The sequence below is a fragment of the Capra hircus genome, chromosome 2 (assembly GCF_001704415.2).
Source record: "Capra hircus breed San Clemente chromosome 2, ASM170441v1, whole genome shotgun sequence".
NCBI classification, from domain to species: Eukaryota; Metazoa; Chordata; class Mammalia; order Artiodactyla; family Bovidae; genus Capra; species Capra hircus.
Genome location: NC_030809.1, coordinates 18,263,828 through 18,283,897, shown reverse-complemented (window position 1 = coordinate 18,283,897; position 20,070 = coordinate 18,263,828). Strand labels below are relative to the sequence as shown.

General features: G+C 43.0%; 1 protein-coding gene across 1 annotated transcript in view; it reads right to left on the bottom strand.

Annotated features, from left to right (window-relative positions):
• DNER (delta/notch like EGF repeat containing) overlaps positions 1-20,070 on the bottom strand; it is a 382,962-nt gene that overhangs the window by 53,734 nt on the left and 309,158 nt on the right. The window contains exon 9 of the mRNA XM_018058657.1: positions 291-413. Within this exon, the coding sequence (XP_017914146.1) occupies positions 291-413 (123 nt within the window). The remainder of the gene's footprint in view (positions 1-290; positions 414-20,070) is intronic.

Below are 20,070 nucleotides of genomic sequence, written 5' to 3'. Positions count from 1 at the left end.
CTGAGAGTTCACTTCACATTCCTTTTTAAGCTCATCTTTTTACATAAGAGAGGAGAAGAGAAGAAGGATGAGAAGAAGGAAAGGACAGGAGAGCGATGTTTCAGTTTATCAAGAAGAAACCAGAGACGTGCACACTGCTCTCCTTGGCCCCCATAAATCATTCCACTACCAGCATTTGATTCTTACTCAGAACAGTTTCAGGCTCCAGTCAGAGGTCTACGCACGTGCGTGGAGAAATCCGTGACGTCACGGAGAGCCACGCCGGCACACGTCTGCCCCATGATGCTCACCTTTGTACTCTGCCAGGCACACGCACTCGTAGCCGTTGACGAGGTCCCTGCAGGTGGCAGCATTCAGGCACGGGGCGGAGAGACACTCGTCGTATTCCTCCTCACAGTAGAGGCCATGATAGCCTGAGGGACAGAAGGAAAGATCTGAGGTCAAACCAGAACCATCTAAACGCACACTGGGTCAGCCTGCCAGGGAGGCAGTGGGTGTTCAAGGGAAAGTGAAGCACAAATAGATGGGACTGAAGGAGCCGGGTCTCTCGGGATACACTGAAATGTTAATTTCCAGAAAGGTTATGAAGAATCTGTTCTTACCACTTTTTGTCATGAGCCCAACCACTGTCATGATCCACAAATGACCCCGTTATGTCACGTCCCTGACCCAGGGATGGAACCCAGGCCTCCCTCACTGCAGGGAGATTCTTTACCATCTGAGCCACCAGGGAAGCAGTACTGTGACCAGGAGACATAGGCTATGGAACCACACCTCCTGCTGTGATCACACAGGAGGAAGCACTAGGTACAGGACTTAACAGCCAAACAGTTCCTTTCAAGGATGTGGACTCCATATTCCCTCCAATCAACTAGAAAAATAGACCTAGCTAGAGAGAGTTTTATTCCAGAAGAAAAGGATCCGCAAGTTCCTTTGTTTTTCAAGTCAGGAATGAGGCTCAGCTAACAAGGGCTTAACTGAACTTCCTGATGAAATGTGGGGTGGTTTTTCTGTTTATTTAAACTGAAAAATATCTAAATTATAATATGGTACTCTGTGCTTAAAGTTTTTAACTGTTAAAAATAGACTGACAGCAATGAAGAAAAAGAAAGCAACGATTTTTCAAGGAAGATGGCTCTCCCTCTCTTTTTTTTGCAAAACAGGTGTTTATTCTAACGGACAAGAAGACAACATTCTTTGAGATTCACTCACGAATGTTAGGCTGTTTTTAACTTTTAAAAGCATGTGTTCCTGCCAATGTGCGATGAAACCAGGCCATTTTTTTGTCTGGCCCTGTCCAAACAAAGAGAAACATGTGAGCACTTTCAGAAATCACTCTGCCTGTGTTGGTTCTGAATTCAGATAAGCAGAAAAAATAAACGCTTGCTCAAGTGGGCACTGGAACCGCCAGCTCGTTTCCAGCAGCTCAGAGCCAGCCCTGGAGCTCAGAATGTCCCGTTAGCACAGGCTAATGTGTTGAATTGTTCTGTTTTTGGTGCCTATCACTAAAGTAGGTTAAGCTCACATTTGCATTATTTATGGAGCACTTTTCAAGTAAGTTGCCACTTGAGTCCTTTTTGAATTGTTTTCCATCTTTCAGCAGTGATAGTGGCTCCTTTAAGGGGACCTTGACCTCTCTGAGACAAATATCCTATGGATTTCCATTCTTCTATCTCTCCAGGCTTCTTGTAGCTTCACAGAAATATGGCCTATTACCCTTTATCAGATTATTTTAATCATCTAGATCAGAGTTCTCAGCCAACCACAATTTTGCCCCTCAGAAGATATCTGGCAATGTTTGGAGAGATTTTGAGTTGTCACAAGGGTGGAGAGGAGGGGATCACTTCTGGCTTCTGGTCTAAGGCTCCTGCAAACCATCCTATGATGCACAGAACAGCCCCCAACAAAAACTCGCCCAGCTTAACAGTGAAAGAGACAGATGCAGAAACCCAGCTCTAGATTAAGAATCAGCAAATTGTGGTCCACAGGCCAAATTCATCCCTGTTTTTATAAATGAAGTTTTATTGAGACACAGTTTATATATTGTCTATGGCTGATTTCATACAATAATAAATTGAGTAGCTGCAACAGAAACATGTGACTTGGAAAGCCCAGAATCTTTACTCTCTGATTGCTTATAGCACAAGTCAGGAATTTAGATTTCTGATCTAGATTCAACAGAAAATCTTTCTTTTTACAAGAGTTTTAGATATTAACAATTTATTAAAGATAGAGTGTGCAAACAGTTTCTTCCACTCTGAAGTCTGCTTTTGACTCTGTTGACTGCTTCCTTTGCTGGATAGAAGTATTCAGTTTGATATAGTCTTACTTTATGCTTGCTTTTGGTGCCTATACTTTTGGTGTCATATCCAAAAATCAATGCTGAGACTAATTTTATGAAGGTTTTCCCCTAAGTTTTCTTTCAGGAGTTTTATCGTTTCAGGTTCTTAGATTTAAGTCTTTAATTCAGTTGGTATTGTTTTTGGTGAACTGTGTAAGTATACCAACATGTATACATAAAGGTGTTCAACTTCACTAATCGTCAGGGAAGTGAAAATCAAAACCACAAAGAAGTATCACCTCATCCCAGTGAAGCTGGCCATAAGAAAACAAAGCAAAAACAGAAAATAACAAGTGTTGTCAAGGATGTGGAGAAATGGGAACTCTCATACACTGTTAGTGGGAATGTAAAAGGCTGCAGTTGCTATATAAAATACAAAAAATACAGAGATCCCTCAAAAATGAAAAATAGAATTACCATATATCTATAACTTCACTTCTAGTTATTTATTCAAAAGAGTTGAAAATGAGATCTTGCAGATACATTTGCAGTCCCATGTTCATTGAGTCATGCTTCCCAATAGCCAAGAGGCAGAAAAAACATAAATGTGCATCAACAGATGAATGGTTCCAGGAAATGTGATACAATATATACACACAATGAAATTTCAGTCTTGAAAAAGAAGGAAATCCTGTCATATGTTATAACATGGATGAACCTTGAGGCCATGTGCTAAGTAGAATAAGCCAGTCACAGAAGGAAAAACCCTTCATGATTCCACTCAAATGTGGAATCTAAAGTAGTCAGACTTATAGGGGCAGAAGAGAATGATAGTTGCTGGGGCGGAGAGGGGGAACAGGGAGCTGCACTGAATGGATATAGAGTTTCAGTTATGCAAAATGAAAATGTTCCAGAGCTCTGCTATACAACAATGAGTATGTAGTTAACAATACTGCACTGGGCACTTAGAGTTCTGTTAATAGGACAGATTTCATATTATCTGATTTTTTTATCACAATTTTTAGAACTTACACATCTAAAGAGTTAAGTCTCTTTTGCCTTCTTCTCAGTGTAGAGCAACGACCACCAGCAGCATTTTTCTGCTCATATTTGCCCTTCCAGCAGATCTTTCAAAAATCAGCTTGCAAGGATAACACATAACCCTATAAGCATCTTTGACCTCTGAATTGTGGCATTATTTATACAGATAAAAATCAAAAGCAAATTTCTTGAAATCCTCTAGAATTGTTTTTGTTTTTTGAAAACAGTATCATCATCTTTTTCCACTAGCAATATGAAGAGCAAAGGAGGAAGTTATTTTACAGAGATAATTAAGCTGGTGATGTTTTTCTTCCTTGGGGAAAAAAAAAAAATAAAGATTTCACATTCTAAAACTGTTTCTTTAGAGAGGGTAACATTTAAATGTCTTTATGGAAATGTCAAGACACCCTTTGCACTGCCAAAGTACCTAAATCGGACTGTTTGAAGAAAAAGGCATCTCTTCCAAAACAGAAGGATTCTATGAAAATGAGACTGCCACCCCCTGCTGGTAATTAATTCGGGCAAACAAATTAGCTCAGGGCAGTATGCCCAAGGTCTAGAAAAATTAGGTTAGTGCAGAATTTAAAATAAAATAAAATTGAAGATCAGAAGGGTGGGATAAGAGTAGTCTCTTCTGGGGCACTGTTTTTCATCCCCAGTGATCTGATCTTTGCAGGACTTGATCCAGAATATTCAGCTCCAATCACTCCCTGAGACTTGAGAAAACAGATTAACCAACTGGATGTGAGGAGTGACAAAGAGAGGTTAAGACAGCTGCCATGTCTAGGATGTGTGAGTGGATGATATTGCTGTGAACGCAACAGTTATGACAAAAGGAATAAGAAGTTTTAGAGGAAGTTGACCAGTTGGATTTTGGACATGTTTAACTCGGAGTTCACTTAACCAGGTCCACGTGGCAGTTGGGAAAATCAGCCAAAAAAGCATAAGAACAGCACTTTGGATGTGAGATGCCTGGAAGATGCGTTCAAATTTTCATCGAAGAAGAACATGAAGAGGAAAAAAGAAAAGATCAAGGTTGTATCTACATGGATGGGCAGGTGGAGAGCAAGAAGCTAGAGAGAGATGAGCAGAGATGGGGAAGAAGAGGGGAAAACCCCAAGGGGTGTGGGCATGGAAGCCAAGAGAAAATCGAGAGCCAGGGAGGGCTGGTTAACAATGTCAAAGACCCCAAAAGCAAGAATAACGACTGGCTAGGAGATCAGGAGGCCGCTGCAGACCTTCAAAACTCTGGCTCATAACGGCTGCCACATTGCCTTTTAGAAGCTATTTTGGAAATTGGGGAGTGGGAGGGACTGTTTATCACAATGACTGTAGGGTTTTATTAGAATTTGATCGAAAGTGAACATGAAAGTGTTAGTCACTCAGTCGTGTCTGACTCTTTGTGACCCCATGGACTGTAGCCTACCAGGCTCCTCTGTCCTTGGAGTTCTCCCAGCAAGAATACGGAAGTGGGTTGCCATTCCCTTCTCCAGGGATTGAACCTGGGTCTCTCACATTGCAGGCAGATTTTTTTTTTTTTTACCATCTGAACAACTGATAAGCATTTGACTAAACACCTTGAAATATCTGGGATTCTCCTGCACAGCCAGTGGTGGTCTGGCATCCTTCACAACTTTAGACCATCCCATTGGACATTCCCATAGGTGAAAACCCTGTTTATAGCTTTCAAGGCCTAGAATCTGACTGCTTTACATGTACAATGGTTTTTTAAGAGATACTGAGCTTTCCTGGAATGTATTATACCAGTATATATATGTGTGTGTGTGTACATATATAGAGACAGATAGATAGATACAGTAGATAAATCAAGAGAAGATTATACTAACAGTTATTCCCTATTTTGGAATAACACTTCATAAGAGCAATAGCTCTTAAAGAATTTATGTCACCAATAAAATACACCTATATCAGCAAACAAAACAAAACAGAGTAAAAATCCCTTCTTCAGATAATTTTTCAAAACACTCTCCAAAGCAGCGTCCCCCACCCATTTCTCATTACAACACTCAACTGATATCCATCAGCATACTTCCAATGATCTAAAATCGTATTAACCTTGCTTTTTATCAATTGCTGTTTCTCTTCCTCCACTGGAATGTAAGTTTGAAGGTAGAGACTGTGATGGCATGGTTCACAGCTATGCCTGCAGGATCTGGTACAGAAAGAAAGCTTAACAAACAGCTTTTAAATGGGGACCTAAAATGCCATTGATTAAATCAACATAAGGATTGACATACACACATTACCATGTGTAAAAGTGACAGCTAGTGGGAACTTGCTGTATAGCACAACACTCTGTGATCACCTAGATGAGTGGGATGGTGGTGGAAGGGAGGTTCAGTAAGGAGGAGATGTATGCATACGCATAGCTGATAATGGTTTTTCCAGGAGTCATGTATGGATGTGAGAGTTGGACCATAAAGAAGGCTGAATACCTAAGAACTGATGCTTTCGAACATGGAGAAGACTCTTAAGAGTCCTTTGGACTGCAAGGAGATCAAACCAGTCAATCCTAAAGGAAATCAATCCTGAATAGTCATCAGAAGGACTGATGCTGAAGCTGAAGCTCCAATACTTTGCCCACCTGACATGAAGAGCCAAATTACTGGAAAAGACCCTGATGCTGGGAAAGACTGAGGGTAGAAGGAGAAGAGGATAGCAAAGGATGAGAAGATTAGGTAGCATCACGGACTCAATGGACAAGAGTTTGAGCAAACTCCAGGAGATACCGAAAGACAAAGGAGCCTGGTGTACTGCAGTCCGTGGGAATGCACAGCCAGACGAGACTTAGCGACCGAATAACAATAGCTGATTCACTTCACTGTACTGTGGAAACCAACACAATATTGTAAAGCAATTATACCCAATTAAAAAAAAATCAGCACACATCTAAGATGCATCTGTGATATGCCAGAAACTTCCAGATGCTGTGACCACACAACTAAATGGCAAGGTCTCCACCCACAAGGGGTTTTTGTCCAGCAGCACGTGAGTGGCCTCTGCTTCCTTACTGACCCTTTACCTGTGTTAACTTGTTTAACCCTCATGACATCCCAAATGATGAGCGTGACGAGTCCCAGCTGAGAGATGAGGGGTGAAGAGTCGGAGAGGTACAGAAACTCACTCTAAGGCCACCCGCTCAACGCTATGGTATCTTCCTACTTTCCCGGGTTGTTGCAAAACATAAATTGCACTGTATAGGGCTGTCATAGCACAAGAACACAGACTGGGGGACTTGTCAGAGTGCTGGAGGCAGGAAGTCCTAGATCAAGGAGTCAGCAAGTTTGGTGTCTCCTGAGGCCGCTCTTCTTGCCTTGCAGACACTGCTTTCTCACTGTGTCCTCGAGTGACCTTTCCTCCATGGCTACGCCTCTCCATGTCTCGTCCCCATCTTAAATGGTCAGATGACACCAGTCATAGTGGATCGGAGCCCTGTTCTGATAACCTTATAGAACCTTAATTACCTCTTTAAAGGCCCTATCTCTGAACACAGTTATACTGGGGGACTAGGGTTTCCACTTACAAAAGAGCGAGGGGACACTTCAGTCTATGACACCCGGAATCAGGATTTCTTAACTGTGACACTATCGACATTTTGGACCAGGTCCCTACTGTTGGGAGCTCCGCACAATGCTGAGCAGCCTCCCTGGCCTCGGAATTCCCCCACCAGATTCCTGCAGCATCACCCTTCTCTCCCTCCTTGTGACAAACAAAAAACATCTCCAGATACCGCCGTATGTCTCCCAGAGAACAAAAAACCCCTTTAGAGAACCACTGTCCTAGACCTTTATAACATGACTGCAACTTGAGGAGTTCTAAAGATGTGCAGGTTTGAAACTCCGGTTGGGCACAGTAAGAGCGAGTTCGTCAAGAAAAAAGATTGGGAGGCAGAACCAAGTAGTCAGCTTGCGATCGTGGATCTAAAGGTAACACCAGTCAGTGGGGTGACTCTGTCCAGGAGTCCCATCCTGCAGAAGCAAACAGGCACTCCATTCACTGGGCTGGAAACATGCTAGACCCGACGGGATAGAGAGAGGAGAGAGGATGGGGCCCCCGCCTGATAATTATTAGGCTGCCGAGAATCCTGTCGAATGTTCTGCTGCTGGGGTGGGACTCCTCTGTGTCCTCCTGGGAAGACCAAGGTCTGCCAGGATCGACTGACTCAGCGAAGGCACAGTGAACCAGATTCCACCCTCCAGGTCTGAACTGTCCAGACACAGCGGCCGCCTCCAGGTTTAAGAGGCGCTTGCTTCCCACTCTCCCCACTGAAAGGCCTCCGCCACATTTTCTTTGCCTTCTCTCTCCTCACCATCCCAAGACAGCATCTTCCTACCAGCAGGGGACAGGATCCTGGCCCCACACTGCGTTTCCTCTAGAGCTCTTTGCCCCTCCACCCCTACTGCCCATGACATCCCACTTGGAGAAATCCCAAACTATTTGAGTCCAGTTGTAACCAAATGGCTTCACACTTTGTGTAACAAGTTGCAACCACTCCTCCCTTTGTATCACACCTGGAGAGCTATCTGTGCCTCCTGCTGCCTGGACTTTCAAAGCTCTCGGGAGAGGACCTCCCTGGTGGTCAAGTGCAAGGACTTCCCTGGTGGTCCAGTGGTTAAGTCTTCACAAATTTCACTGCTGGGGATGCAGGTCAGATCCCTGGTCAGGGAACTACATGCCACATAGCCAAAAGAAAAAAAGAAAAGAAAACTGCTTGAATTGAATAAAAACAAAAATATAACATATCAACTTAAAAAAAATTATATGGGAACAGGAATAACAGCAGGGGCTTTCCAGGTGATGCTAGTGGTAAAGAACCTGTCTGCCAACACTGGAAACTTAAGAGATGTCAGTCTGATCCCTTCACCCCTCACCATCCCTGGTCCCTGCTGGTTCAGGCCAAGTTCAAGGTCAGAGTAAATTTGAAGTGTCTAGGGGGTTTTGTTTCATTTTTTTGTTTTGCTTTCAGCTCAGACCTGAGCGACTTCCCTTTCACTTTTCACTTTCATGCATTGGAGAAAGAAATGGCAACCCACTCCAGTGTTCTTGCCTGGAGAATCCCAGGGATGGGGGTGCCTGGTCGGCTGCCATCTATGGGGTCGCACAGAGTCGGACACGACTGAAGCGACTTAGCAGCAGCAGCAGCAGCAGGTCGAAGTGAGCAGGGAGACAGGGAGAGGCTCTTCTCTTTAGGGGTGTCGTGTTGGATTCAAAGGCTGTCTCCTCCGCATTTCAGATGGAACGGAGAAAATGTGAAAACCCAACACCCCCTGATTCAAGTCTAGGCCACCCCCCAGGAGATCAAATTTCCAAACATCTCACCCACAGTAGTTAAAGATGTGGGCAAAGAAACAATAATCCTATTCTTTTAAGATGACTGTGAGCTTTCAAATTGTGGCTAAATTCATTCATTGTCATAGAGTCAGCCCCTTAGCACTGCGGAGGGTCAGGCAATGCATTCACTTCACTGAGAACTTTGTTTCAAGGGAAACTGTGTGTGTGCCCATGTGTGTGTGTGTGTGAGAGATTCTCTCTCTCTTTGCTGGTATATTCACAGTAGGAATCTTAATAACAGAAAAACATAGGCAAGAATCTCTGCTTGCACTAATCCTATCAAAAGGTGAAATGCTCTGTTCTGAATCTAAACAGACCTGCAGTATTGCTATTTTACAGATCTCCATGGAGTCATTATGCTCCTGGTACACACACACACACACACACACACACACACACACACACACACACACACACGAAAATATCAGTGAACATGCAGGAAGCTGAATAAGTAAATACAGAGTATTAGTTGGCTGTGGAGATCAGTGGTGCTGATGTTGCTTCTTTCTTATACACCTTAATTTCTTACCTTTTAATCGCTAGGGGCTCCTGGGCCAGACAGAAAATTGATGTGAAAAGATGCAGATCAGTCAATATTTCCATTGCTGTGGTTCTTACTGATACAAACATTCAGCTGGAAAGGACGATAGAGGCTAAGTTGAAGTGTTAAGATTCCTCAGCCTCCCTAGTATTTATGTTATTGAGCCATCTACAAATTTCCGCCTCCTTCCCCATCTTCTGAAAGAATGGATAATCAAAAGCGAGCTGTAAGTCATTTCCTGACTGTTCATGTGCTGAGTCTATATTCTCCATCACTGCAAAGGCCTGCTGCCTCCAGTAGGCATGTAGTGAAGGTTGGTGACTCTCTGAGGCTCTGTCTCCTCCATCAATTCATTCTTTAATTCAAGAAATAGTTATTAAATGCCTACTATGTGCCAGGGCTCTGTGACTTTGTGAAAACAGACAATCTCTCTCTACCAGGGTCATTTAAAGGGGAAAGACACCAAACAGGAATTTGAACACATGTAAAATAATTGAGTGAGTGATGGACAGGGAGGCCTGGCATGCTGCGATTCATGGGGTTGCAAAGAGTCGGACACGACTGAGCGACTGAACTGAACTGAACTGAACTGAAACAATGAGGGGCTTAGGATGCCAGGAGGAAGAAGGAACAACAGAGCTGACTTTGGCTGAGCTCCAGGGGGCTGCCTTCTGAGGAAGAGAAAGGGGGCTGCCCTTTGAGGAAGGGACAGCGGGCTGAGAGGTCAGGCATGCGTCACATCAGTGTGGTGGGAAGAGCAATGGGAAATTCAAGGAGGCAACCAGTGTGTGTGGAAGTCCCATAGTACAGGGAGTGTGGCTCGGGGCTCCTCCTGAAGATGGGAAAAACCAACTGAAGAGCAAAGGGCAGAGAAGAAATAAGAGGCAGGCAGGTTCCAGATCAGGTAGGACCTCTAATGAAGTGTGTGAGTGTATATGTGTGTGTGTGTGTGTGTGTGTTGGGGTGAGTGGTATTAAATGACAAAATCCGATTTGCATTTCAGAACGATTACTCCAGTCATCTTTTGGAAAATGGAGAGACCTGCAAGAACCTAGGTTGAGAAACCAGGTAAGAGGTTATTTCTGTAGTCCCAAGAAAAACATGGCTGGAATGAGGGCAGTGGCAGCACCAGCTACAGAATGAATGTCAAGAGCCATTTAAAAAGTAAAACAGGGACTTCCTAACCCTGGTAGTCCAGTGGTTAAGACTCTGTGGTTCCAATGCAGAGGACACAGGTTTGATCCCTGGTCGGGGAACTAAGATCTCACAAGTGGCACAGCACAGTCAAAAAAAGAAAGAAAGAAAGAAAATAGGTAGTTTTGAAAGTAAAACAGCAATACTTGGTAATGAATACCATGTGAAGAGTGAGAGAGAGGGAGAGGTTGAGGATGAGCCTAGGTTGCTGGCTTGTTTTAGTCAGAGATATTACAACACCTTTCAGAAGGAATTGAGGAACTGACAGTTGTTGAGTCGCTTTCCCTGGACCAACTTCTTTTCTAGGCGTGTTCAAATACAACAGAACCCTATTAACAGGAGCAGGGTAGGGATGGGGATGGGACGCTTGCTCTTGCTACCCCAGCTACAGCAGGGGCCCCAATTAAGACTTGCATGAATTTCTTGTCTGACCTCCAGTCAATTTCTATCGATGGGGGAATATGAAGGACCTTATTCAGTATAAGCTTGATTACCCTGAGTCACCACTTCACATGGGCAGCAAAGACCACCTCCTGGAAAAACACCAGTAGCATCAGCCCTGCACTCTGATGATTGATTAGCCCAGCTCCCACCAAAAGTCAAAGCGAAAGTTGCTCTGTGTGTCTGACTCTTGGCGACCCCACGAACTATACAGTCCATGGAATTCTCCTGGCCAGAATACTGGAGTAGGTAAGCCATTCCCTTCTCCAGGGGATCTTCCCAATCCAGGGATCGAACCCAGGTCTCCCAGACTGCAGGCGGATTCTTTACCAGCTAGGTCAGCAGGGAAGCCCAGTTTTCACCAATCAGGAGCTCAAATGCCTGAATTTTCCCACATATGAAACCCAGTTTGTTTATATTTGGCATTTAGAAGACCTCCTCTTTTCATTTCCTCAGCCTCACCCCCGAGATCACCCTCTGTGCTGGATCCAGCATCCTGCTTGGCAGTCACGCTCCGAAACTCTGCTCAATCTTTGATCCCAACTGTGTTTTCCCTTTAACAACTGTCTGTCCTCTTCTCATGTCCTTACCACACAGGTGGGTGAATACAGGAGCTGCTTGGTCACAGTGAGTGAGCTGAATTTGCCAGGAAAGTGGCATCATCGAGCAGAATAACCTTTGACACAGAAACACAAAAAAGTCCTTTTCTTTACAAATGCAATAAAAAATGTATTCCCAAACTGACAGTGGGTTTTGTTAGGCAGTGAAACTGAAGGGATTATTTTTTATATTTCAGATATGGATGCTCATGTTTTCTAATTGTCCATAATGGAAATATGTTACCAATCCTTGTGTAATGCAAAGGGATAATATGATAGATACTTTATAGGTATTTTCTGGGTAGAATCACAACTCCAAGACAGGTGGCCAATAACCAAGGGAAATGACAACTGTGACTGGACAGCAAGGATACTTGTCATTTAGGAAAAGACTGGCTTTATTAAAGGTACTTTTTAGGTGGAAGCGAAGGAAGTGGGGCAATTATCATAGTGTATAGAGGGGGAAATTCAGTCTTATGAGAAGAGGAGACTGTTTAAGACGTAAGGATCAGTCAGCCATCACATATGGATACCAAGGGGGAAAGGGAGGCAGGGATGAATTGGGAGATTGGGATTGACATATACACACTGCTCTGTATAAAACAGACAACCGTGAGAACCCACTGTACAGCGCAGGGACCTCGACTCAATGCTATGTGGTGACCCAAACTGAACAGAAATCCAAAGGATGGGGATGACCCACAGAGATGTTATGGGGAGGGAGGTGGGAGGGAGGTTCATGTTTGGGAACGCATGTAAGAATTAAAGATTTTAAAATTTAAAAAATAAAAAAAAATAAAGATTAAAAAAAAAAAAAGAAATCCAAAGGAGAGCTAATATACGTATATGTATAACTGATTCACTTGGCTGTCCAGTAGAAACCAACACAAAATTGCAAAGCAAGTGTACTCCAATAAAATTGTTTTTAAGTTATAGATATAATTGGTAAGTATATGACAGAAAAGCAACCAACCACTACTCCGAGTTAGTCCTTACAAAAATCAACAGTTAGCATTCTCCTTTGAAAACTATTTAAGAACAAATGAAAGAGCATATTTTAGGTGATACAGCTGACTTGGGACTTAGGAAGGGCCTCAGAAGTCCAGAGAACTCAGCAATGAACACACGGCAACAGAAGCACTTGCAAATCTAAAGGCATTTGAATCTTAAACGTGTCCGTTATCTTGGGAATTATTTTAACCATGTGGATCTAAACATTTCTAGAAGCTTCCTCTTGAATGCGCCTTCAGAATTAGGTCACAAACTAGTCACATGAAAAAAAAATCATTCTCTTCCTAACTTTATAGCCTAGTCTTATAAAAGTCTTTTTTTTTTTTTTCCATGATGCTTTTGGCCACTAGAGGGTGGATTTCATCTATGATCTATATCAGCTAAAATGAAAAAAATGTCACCAGGGATTTTAACAAAAGGGAGCAATATAAAGACATGTCTTACAAAAGGAAGATGTATGCACGAAAGGAAGCAAATCTGCAAAGAAGAAATACTGTTTCCTTTAATAATAAATGTTAATGTTCATCTATTTCTTTTATAGTTTACAAATGCATCGATACAGCCTCTAAACATACAGTGTGTGCGTGCATGCTAAGTCTCTCAGTTGTGTCCAACTCTTTGCACACCCATGGACTGTAACTCGCCAGGCTCTTCGGTCCATGGGAGTCTCCAGGCTCTTCGGTCCATGGGAGTCTCCAGGCTCTTCGGTCCATGGGAGTCTCCAGGCAAGAACGCTGGAGTGGGCTGCCATGCCTTTCTCCAGGGGATCTTCCCGACCCAGGGATGGAACCCAGGTCTCCTGTGTCGTTTGCACTGGCAGGCAGCTTGTTTACCACTAGTGCCACCTGGGAAGCCCAGACACACAGCAGCTACAGTCAAAACCCTCCATGATAAAGTGGTCTATTTTTCTTAGCGATTCTCTATAAAAACTACTTTTTAAAAAATGCAAACGCTTCTAACACCATGACAAAGCTCCAGGGTTCAAGATTAAGTATAACAACAAGAGAGTATCTTCAACTTCATTTTAAAGAGAATTGTCATATGTGTATTTAACTATGAACAGTAAGTAAAATATTTTAAGGGAATAATCTCATAACTTCAGTTGATCATCTAGGATGTTTATAAATACATGTAAAATAACTTGGTTTGTAGTTGAGGTGAGGATAATGAGATTTGGACAAGAAAGGGTAGGCATAAAGCCTTCAGGTTCTAGAGGTTTTCAGTATAAAACAAACACACCAAGTTGGATGTGGGGCCCAACACAGACAGCAGATAGGTGACAGGGCAAAATCAAAGATCAAGGTTCTAATAGGCACTTCAGAGAGAAAATAAAACCTAGATGACTATTTTCATGCAAATATGTATGTGAACAAGTATGTATGTGAACCAAGAGGAATTTTAAAAGGCTACAGTCATGACCAACCTAGACAGCATATTAAAAAGCAGAGACATTACTTTGCCGACAAAGGTCCGTCTAGTCAAGGCTATGGTTTTTCCAGTGGTCATGTATGGATGTGAGAGTTGGACTGTGAAGAAAGCTGAGTGCCGAAGAATTGATGCTTTTGAACTGTGGTGTTGGAGAAGACTCTTAAAAGAGTCCCTTGGACTGCAAGGAGATCCAACCAGTCCATCCTAAAGGAAATCAGTCCTGAATATTCTTTGGAAGGACTGATGCTGAAGCTGGAACTCCAATAGCTTGGCCACCTGATGGGAAGAACTGATTCATTGGAAAAGACCCTGATGCTGGGAAAGACTGAAGGCAGGAGAAGGGACAATAGAACATGAGATGGTTGGATGGCATCACTGACTCAATGGACATGAATTTGAGTGAACTCCGGGAGTTGATGATGGACAGGGAGGCCTGGTGTGCTGCAGTCCATGTGGTTGCAAAGAGTCGGACACAACTGAGCTACTGAACTAAACTGAAAATATAGGAACATTCTTTAAATGTTTCATTCCTTTTCATTTATTTTACAAACTATTGGTTAAAATTTATTTTAACTTGCTACCCACCCAGTGATCACAATATATTCTCTTGAGCTGTTTGCCCTCATGGGGACTTGTATCTGTGTTCATCACACTAAACCAGTAGTCCCCACAGTATGGTCCCCAGACCAGCAGCATCAGAACCTGGGAATTTGTTAGAAATTCAGGTTTCAGGTCCCACCTTAGACTTGCTGAATCAGAAACTCTGCAGGTAGGGCCCAGAAATCTGAGATCTAAATAAGGCTTTTACCTGATTCTGATCACACACTTAAGTTTGAGAATCCCTGAGTTACAGAATAGCAATGTACCCATCTCCCACCAACTTCTGATTCTCAGAAATGTACGGCTTGATACAGCAGAGCAATGCTTTGTAATAGCCTTGGCGTCCCCTCAGCATATCAGTAAACCAACCACAAAACACACAGAACATGCACCAGTCTCAGGCATAGAAATAAACCGACAGGGAAACGAGCAGTCAGATAACCTGCCAGCCATAGACATGGGGACTAAACGAAATGACACTCTTTTGGGGAATGTCACTCCTTTGCTTCAGGGAAGAAAGCAGTGCAAAGAAATCCCAAACCAACAGCAGAGGCCACATTTGAAAAGGAAGACCAAAACGAGGGAAGGCAATAAGGATATTGCAAACATTTATGATTTCTCACTGTGTGACTAGGAGTCACATATACCTATTCAGAAGGAGAAGAAGTCTAAATTCAGATTAGTGCACACAATTTTTTCTTACATCTGCTGTTGCAGCTTCCTTAACACATGGGAACAACATTTTGGCTGAAAAGAACACTATCAGAAAATGGCAGATGAACTCATAGAAACAGAGAGGAGAATGGTGGTTGCCAGGGGCTGGGGGTGAGGGAAATTGGAAGAGACTGGTCCAAGGATATAAACTTCCATTCATAAGATGGAAACATTCTGAGCACCTAATGTATAGCTGAGTGCCAAAGAATTGATGCTTTTGAACTGTGGTGTTGGAGAAGACTCTTGAGAGTCCCTTGGACTACAGGGAGACCAAACCAGTCAATCCTAAAGGAAATCAACCTTGAATACTCATTGGAGAGACTGATGCTGAGGCTAAAGCTCCAATCCTTTGGCCACCTGATACAAAGAGCTGACTCACTGGAAAAGACCCTGATGCTGGGAAAGACTGAAGGCAGGAGGAGAACGGGATGACAGATGGTTGGATGGCATCACTGACTCAGTGGACATGAGTTTAATTAAACTCTGGGAGACAGTGAAGGACAGGGAAGCCTGGTGTGCTGCAGTCCATGGGGTGCAAAGAGTCGGATATGACTGAGCAACTGAAAAATGACAATAATGTATAGCATGGCAATTACAGTTAATAATACTATACTATATGCCTCAAAGTTGCTGAGAGCGTGGACCTTAAATGTTCTCACCACAAATAAAGAAACAGCAATTAGGGAGGTGTTAACTGACACTCTGGTGGTTCTGCAATACACACATGCAGCTCATCCGCATGCTGTCCACCTTAAACACGTTACATATCAGGTAAATTTCAATACAGCTAAAACAATTTTTAATTTAAAATTTTTAAGGAAATGGCCATCTACCATGACTTTCACGAACCAAAAATTGGGGAATGTGATCTGACAAAGTTGTGCCATTTCTAGTGAGAAAATGCAGTTTCATGGAAATACAGCTTGGTACCAAGGTGTTTGTGTGATGGAAGGCAAAACTTGTGATCGGGACTTTTCAAGAAAATTCCAGTGCTTGGACTCTGCAATGCAGAGTAAGTATACCCATATACTTACTTTCACTCCCGTATCACCGGGGACATTCAAAGAGACAATGCAAAGATACAATCCTCTAACTGCCTATTAGTCACTGTCATTCTCAAGTAAACATGCTGAGTACTAAAGATTGTTAAACACTATGGAGATGCATCATAGTCATTCAAGAATATTTTTAGAAGCGCACACCTCCCTCCCACTTGGCGGCCATCCCCCAGGGCTGTAAACTCATAAAGGCTGAAGCTGACTCTCAGAGTAAGGACTTCAGCTAAGGAACTTCATGGAGAAGATTAATCCCCCAAACTGTATCTCAAGGCAACTGGATTACAAAGAACATTTTAAAATGGAAATAAATTGGAGTCAGAACTCAATGATTTCAGTAAATCTTAATCCTATTCCTATTACCTCTACTGAATGAATGTTAAAGGATGCCTAATAATAAGGCATTTATTCATTTAGGAGGTGATAAAGCAGTGGAACATCAAAAGTGTGGGTTTTATTTGGTGTCTTAAGAGACTAGCAGAATATGTACATTAATAACCTAAAGTGGAAAATGAAGCTTTGTTGCAGTAGAGCAGGAATAAGGCTCAAGCTACACAGAATTGTGAAGAAAAGAAGTTGTCTCCTAGACATTCCTTATCACTGAGTAGGCAAGTCAGTGGGGCCTTAACTGTACTTTAAGCAATCAGTGACTACATACTGGTTTTGTTTCTCAACCTTCCTTCTCTTCAAATCAGCATTACATACACACACGTGCACACATACATACATACATACATATATATATGCGCTAAGTCGCTTCAGTCATGTCCGACTCTTTGGGACCTCATGGACCATAACCCTCCAGGCTCCTCTGTCTATCTCCCATGGACAGAGCAAGACTACTACAAGCAAGAATACTACAGTGGGTTGCCATGCCCTGCTCCAGGGGATCTTCCTGACCCTGGAGTCAAAACCATTTACATTTTGAAATGTTCTTTGTAATCCAGTTGCCTTGAGGTACAGTCCAGATGATTAATCTTCTCCAAGAAGTTCTTTAGCTGAAGTCCTAACTCTAACATCACCTATGTCTCCTGCCTTGGCAGGCGGGTTCTTTACCACTAGTGCCACCTGGGAAGCCCCACTCATGTGCACACACACACACACACACACACACACACACGTATATATGACTCATTCACATTTTTCACATGTGTAGGTTAAGACTGTTGTTGCAACAACAACAACAAAAAAAAAGCCACAAATTCTTTGTAGCTTCTCCCATCACAAAATCAAGTCCATGGGCTTGGTCCTCTGATTTGCTTGTGCCAATCATACATTAGCAAACATAACAGAAAAAGAATCTGACCCTGCAATTCCACAGTTGGGCATATAACCTGAGAAAAACATAGTCCAAAAGGATCCATGAAGCCCAGTGTTCACTGCAGCACTACTTACAACAGCCAAGACATGGAAGCAACCTAGATGTCCACTGAAAGAGAAACGGATAAAGAAGATACGGTACACATATGTGACGGAATATTATTCAGCTGTTAAAAAGAATGAGATTATGCCATTTGCAGCAGCATAAATGGACCTAGAGTGTCATATGGAGTAAAGTCAGTCAGACAGAGAAGGAGGAATATCTATGACATCCCTTATAGGCAGAACCTAGAAAGAAATGATACAAAAGAACTTATTTACAAAACCAGAAAAAGACTCACAAACTTAGGTAACAAACTTCATTGCTGGGGGGCGGGGTGTGGTGGGAGAAAGGGAAAATAAGGGAGTTGGGGATGGACATGTACAAACTGCTATATTTAAAATGAAGAACCAACAAGGACCTACTTATAGCACAGGTAACTCTCTGCTCAATGTTATGCGGTAGCCTGGATGGGAGGGGCATTTGGGGGAGAATGGATGCATGTATGTGCATGTCTGAGTCCCTTTACTCTGAAAACTATCATAACAGTATGAATCAGCTAAACTGCAATACAAAACAGAAAGTAAAAAAAAATAAAAAATAAAAAGTGTAAAGTGGGCTTTGTCCTTGCTTGCAGCTTTTGGGACCCAAATGCCAAACTGCCGTGTGAAAAGGTCCAGACTGGTCTGCTGGGTGATGAGAAATGTGTAGCCCGGCTGCTGCCATCACTCCAGCCACTGCCAGACATGTGAGTGATGTCGTCCAGGACCAGCCAAGTCCAGCTGATCTGCCAGATGACCACAAAAGCAGAATTGAATACATCTGCAACCACACGGAGCAGAGAAGACATATCCTAGTTGTTGTTCAGCTGGCCAGCTGTGCCTAACTCTCTGTGACCCAATGGACGGAAGCATGCCAGGCCCCCCGTCCCTCACCATCTCCTGGAGTTTTGCCAAGTTCATGTTCATCGCATCGGTGACATCCTAGTTAAGCCTGCCCAAATTATCAACCACAGAATTATAAGCAATAAATGTTGCACTGAACTATCAAGTTTTGGGGGCGGCAGACAACATATTGAAAAGCAGAAACTACTTTGCCAACAAAGGTCCGTCTAGTCAAGGCTATGGTTTTTCCAGTGGTCATGTATGGATGTGAGAGTTGGACTGTGAAGAAAGCTGAGCACTGAAGAATTGGTGCTTTTGAACTGTGGTGTTGGAGAAGACTCTTGAGAGTCCCTTGGACTGCAAGGAGATCCAACCAGTCCATCCTAAAGGAGATCAGTCCTGTGTTCATTGGAAGGACTAATGCTGAAGCTGAAACTCCAATACTTTGGCCACCTGATGCAAAGAGCTGACTCATTTGAAAAGACCCTGATGCTGGGAAAGATTGAAGGTGGAAGGAGAGGGGGACAACAGAGAATGAGATGGTTGGATGGCATCACTGACTCAATGGACATGAGTTGGGGTAAACTTCAGGAGGTGCTGATGGACAGGGAGACCTGGCATGCTGTGGTCCATGTGGGTTTCAAAGAGTTGGACACGACTGAGGGACTGAACTGAACTGAACTTGTTACTCAACAGTACCTAACTTATACTAAGGTTTAATTACTGGAAACAGTGCCTAACTTAAAGAAATAAAACTACAGACATGAACTTTTAGGCATCAGAGAGCTGGTAGGAAAGGTATTTTCAGGGGAACATGGATGAAGGGGAGTCATATCATCAGGCTCTATGTATTCCTTAGTTCAGACTTCCTTTCAGTTGGGTTTATCCAACCTAAAAGAAACACTTTTACTAATGAATTAGACCTGGGACATTCACTTTGATCTATACCATCAAAAAACCACATTAGACTGTTTACAAGAGCAAAGACTTGGCAGCAACCTAAATGTTCATTGACAGAGGGATGGATAAAAAAGATGCAAAACCTATACATAATGGAATATCACTCAGCCAATAAAAAGAACAAAATCACGCCATTTGCAGCAACATGAATGGATGTAGAGAGTGTCATACTGAGTGAAGTAAGTCAGAAGAGGAGAAATATGACACCCCTTATGTGGAATCTAACACAAATGAACTTACAAAACAGAAAGAGACAGACTTAGAAAATGAATTTATGGTTGTCCGTGGAAAGGGATAGGTAAGGAGTATGGGAGGGTCATGTACAGTTCAGTTCAGTTCGGCAGCTCAGTCATGTGTGACTCTTTGTGACCCCAAGGACTGCAGCACTCCAGGCCTCCCTGTCCATCACCAACTCCTGAAGTTTACTCAAACTCATGTCCATTGAGTCGGTGATGCCATCCAACCATCTTATCCTCTGTCGTCCCCTTCTCCTCCCACCTTCAATCTTTCCCAGCATCAGTGTATTTTCAAATGAGTCAGCTCTTCACATTAGGTGGCCAAAGTATTGGAGCTTCAGCTTCAAAATCAGTCGTTCCAATGAACACTCAG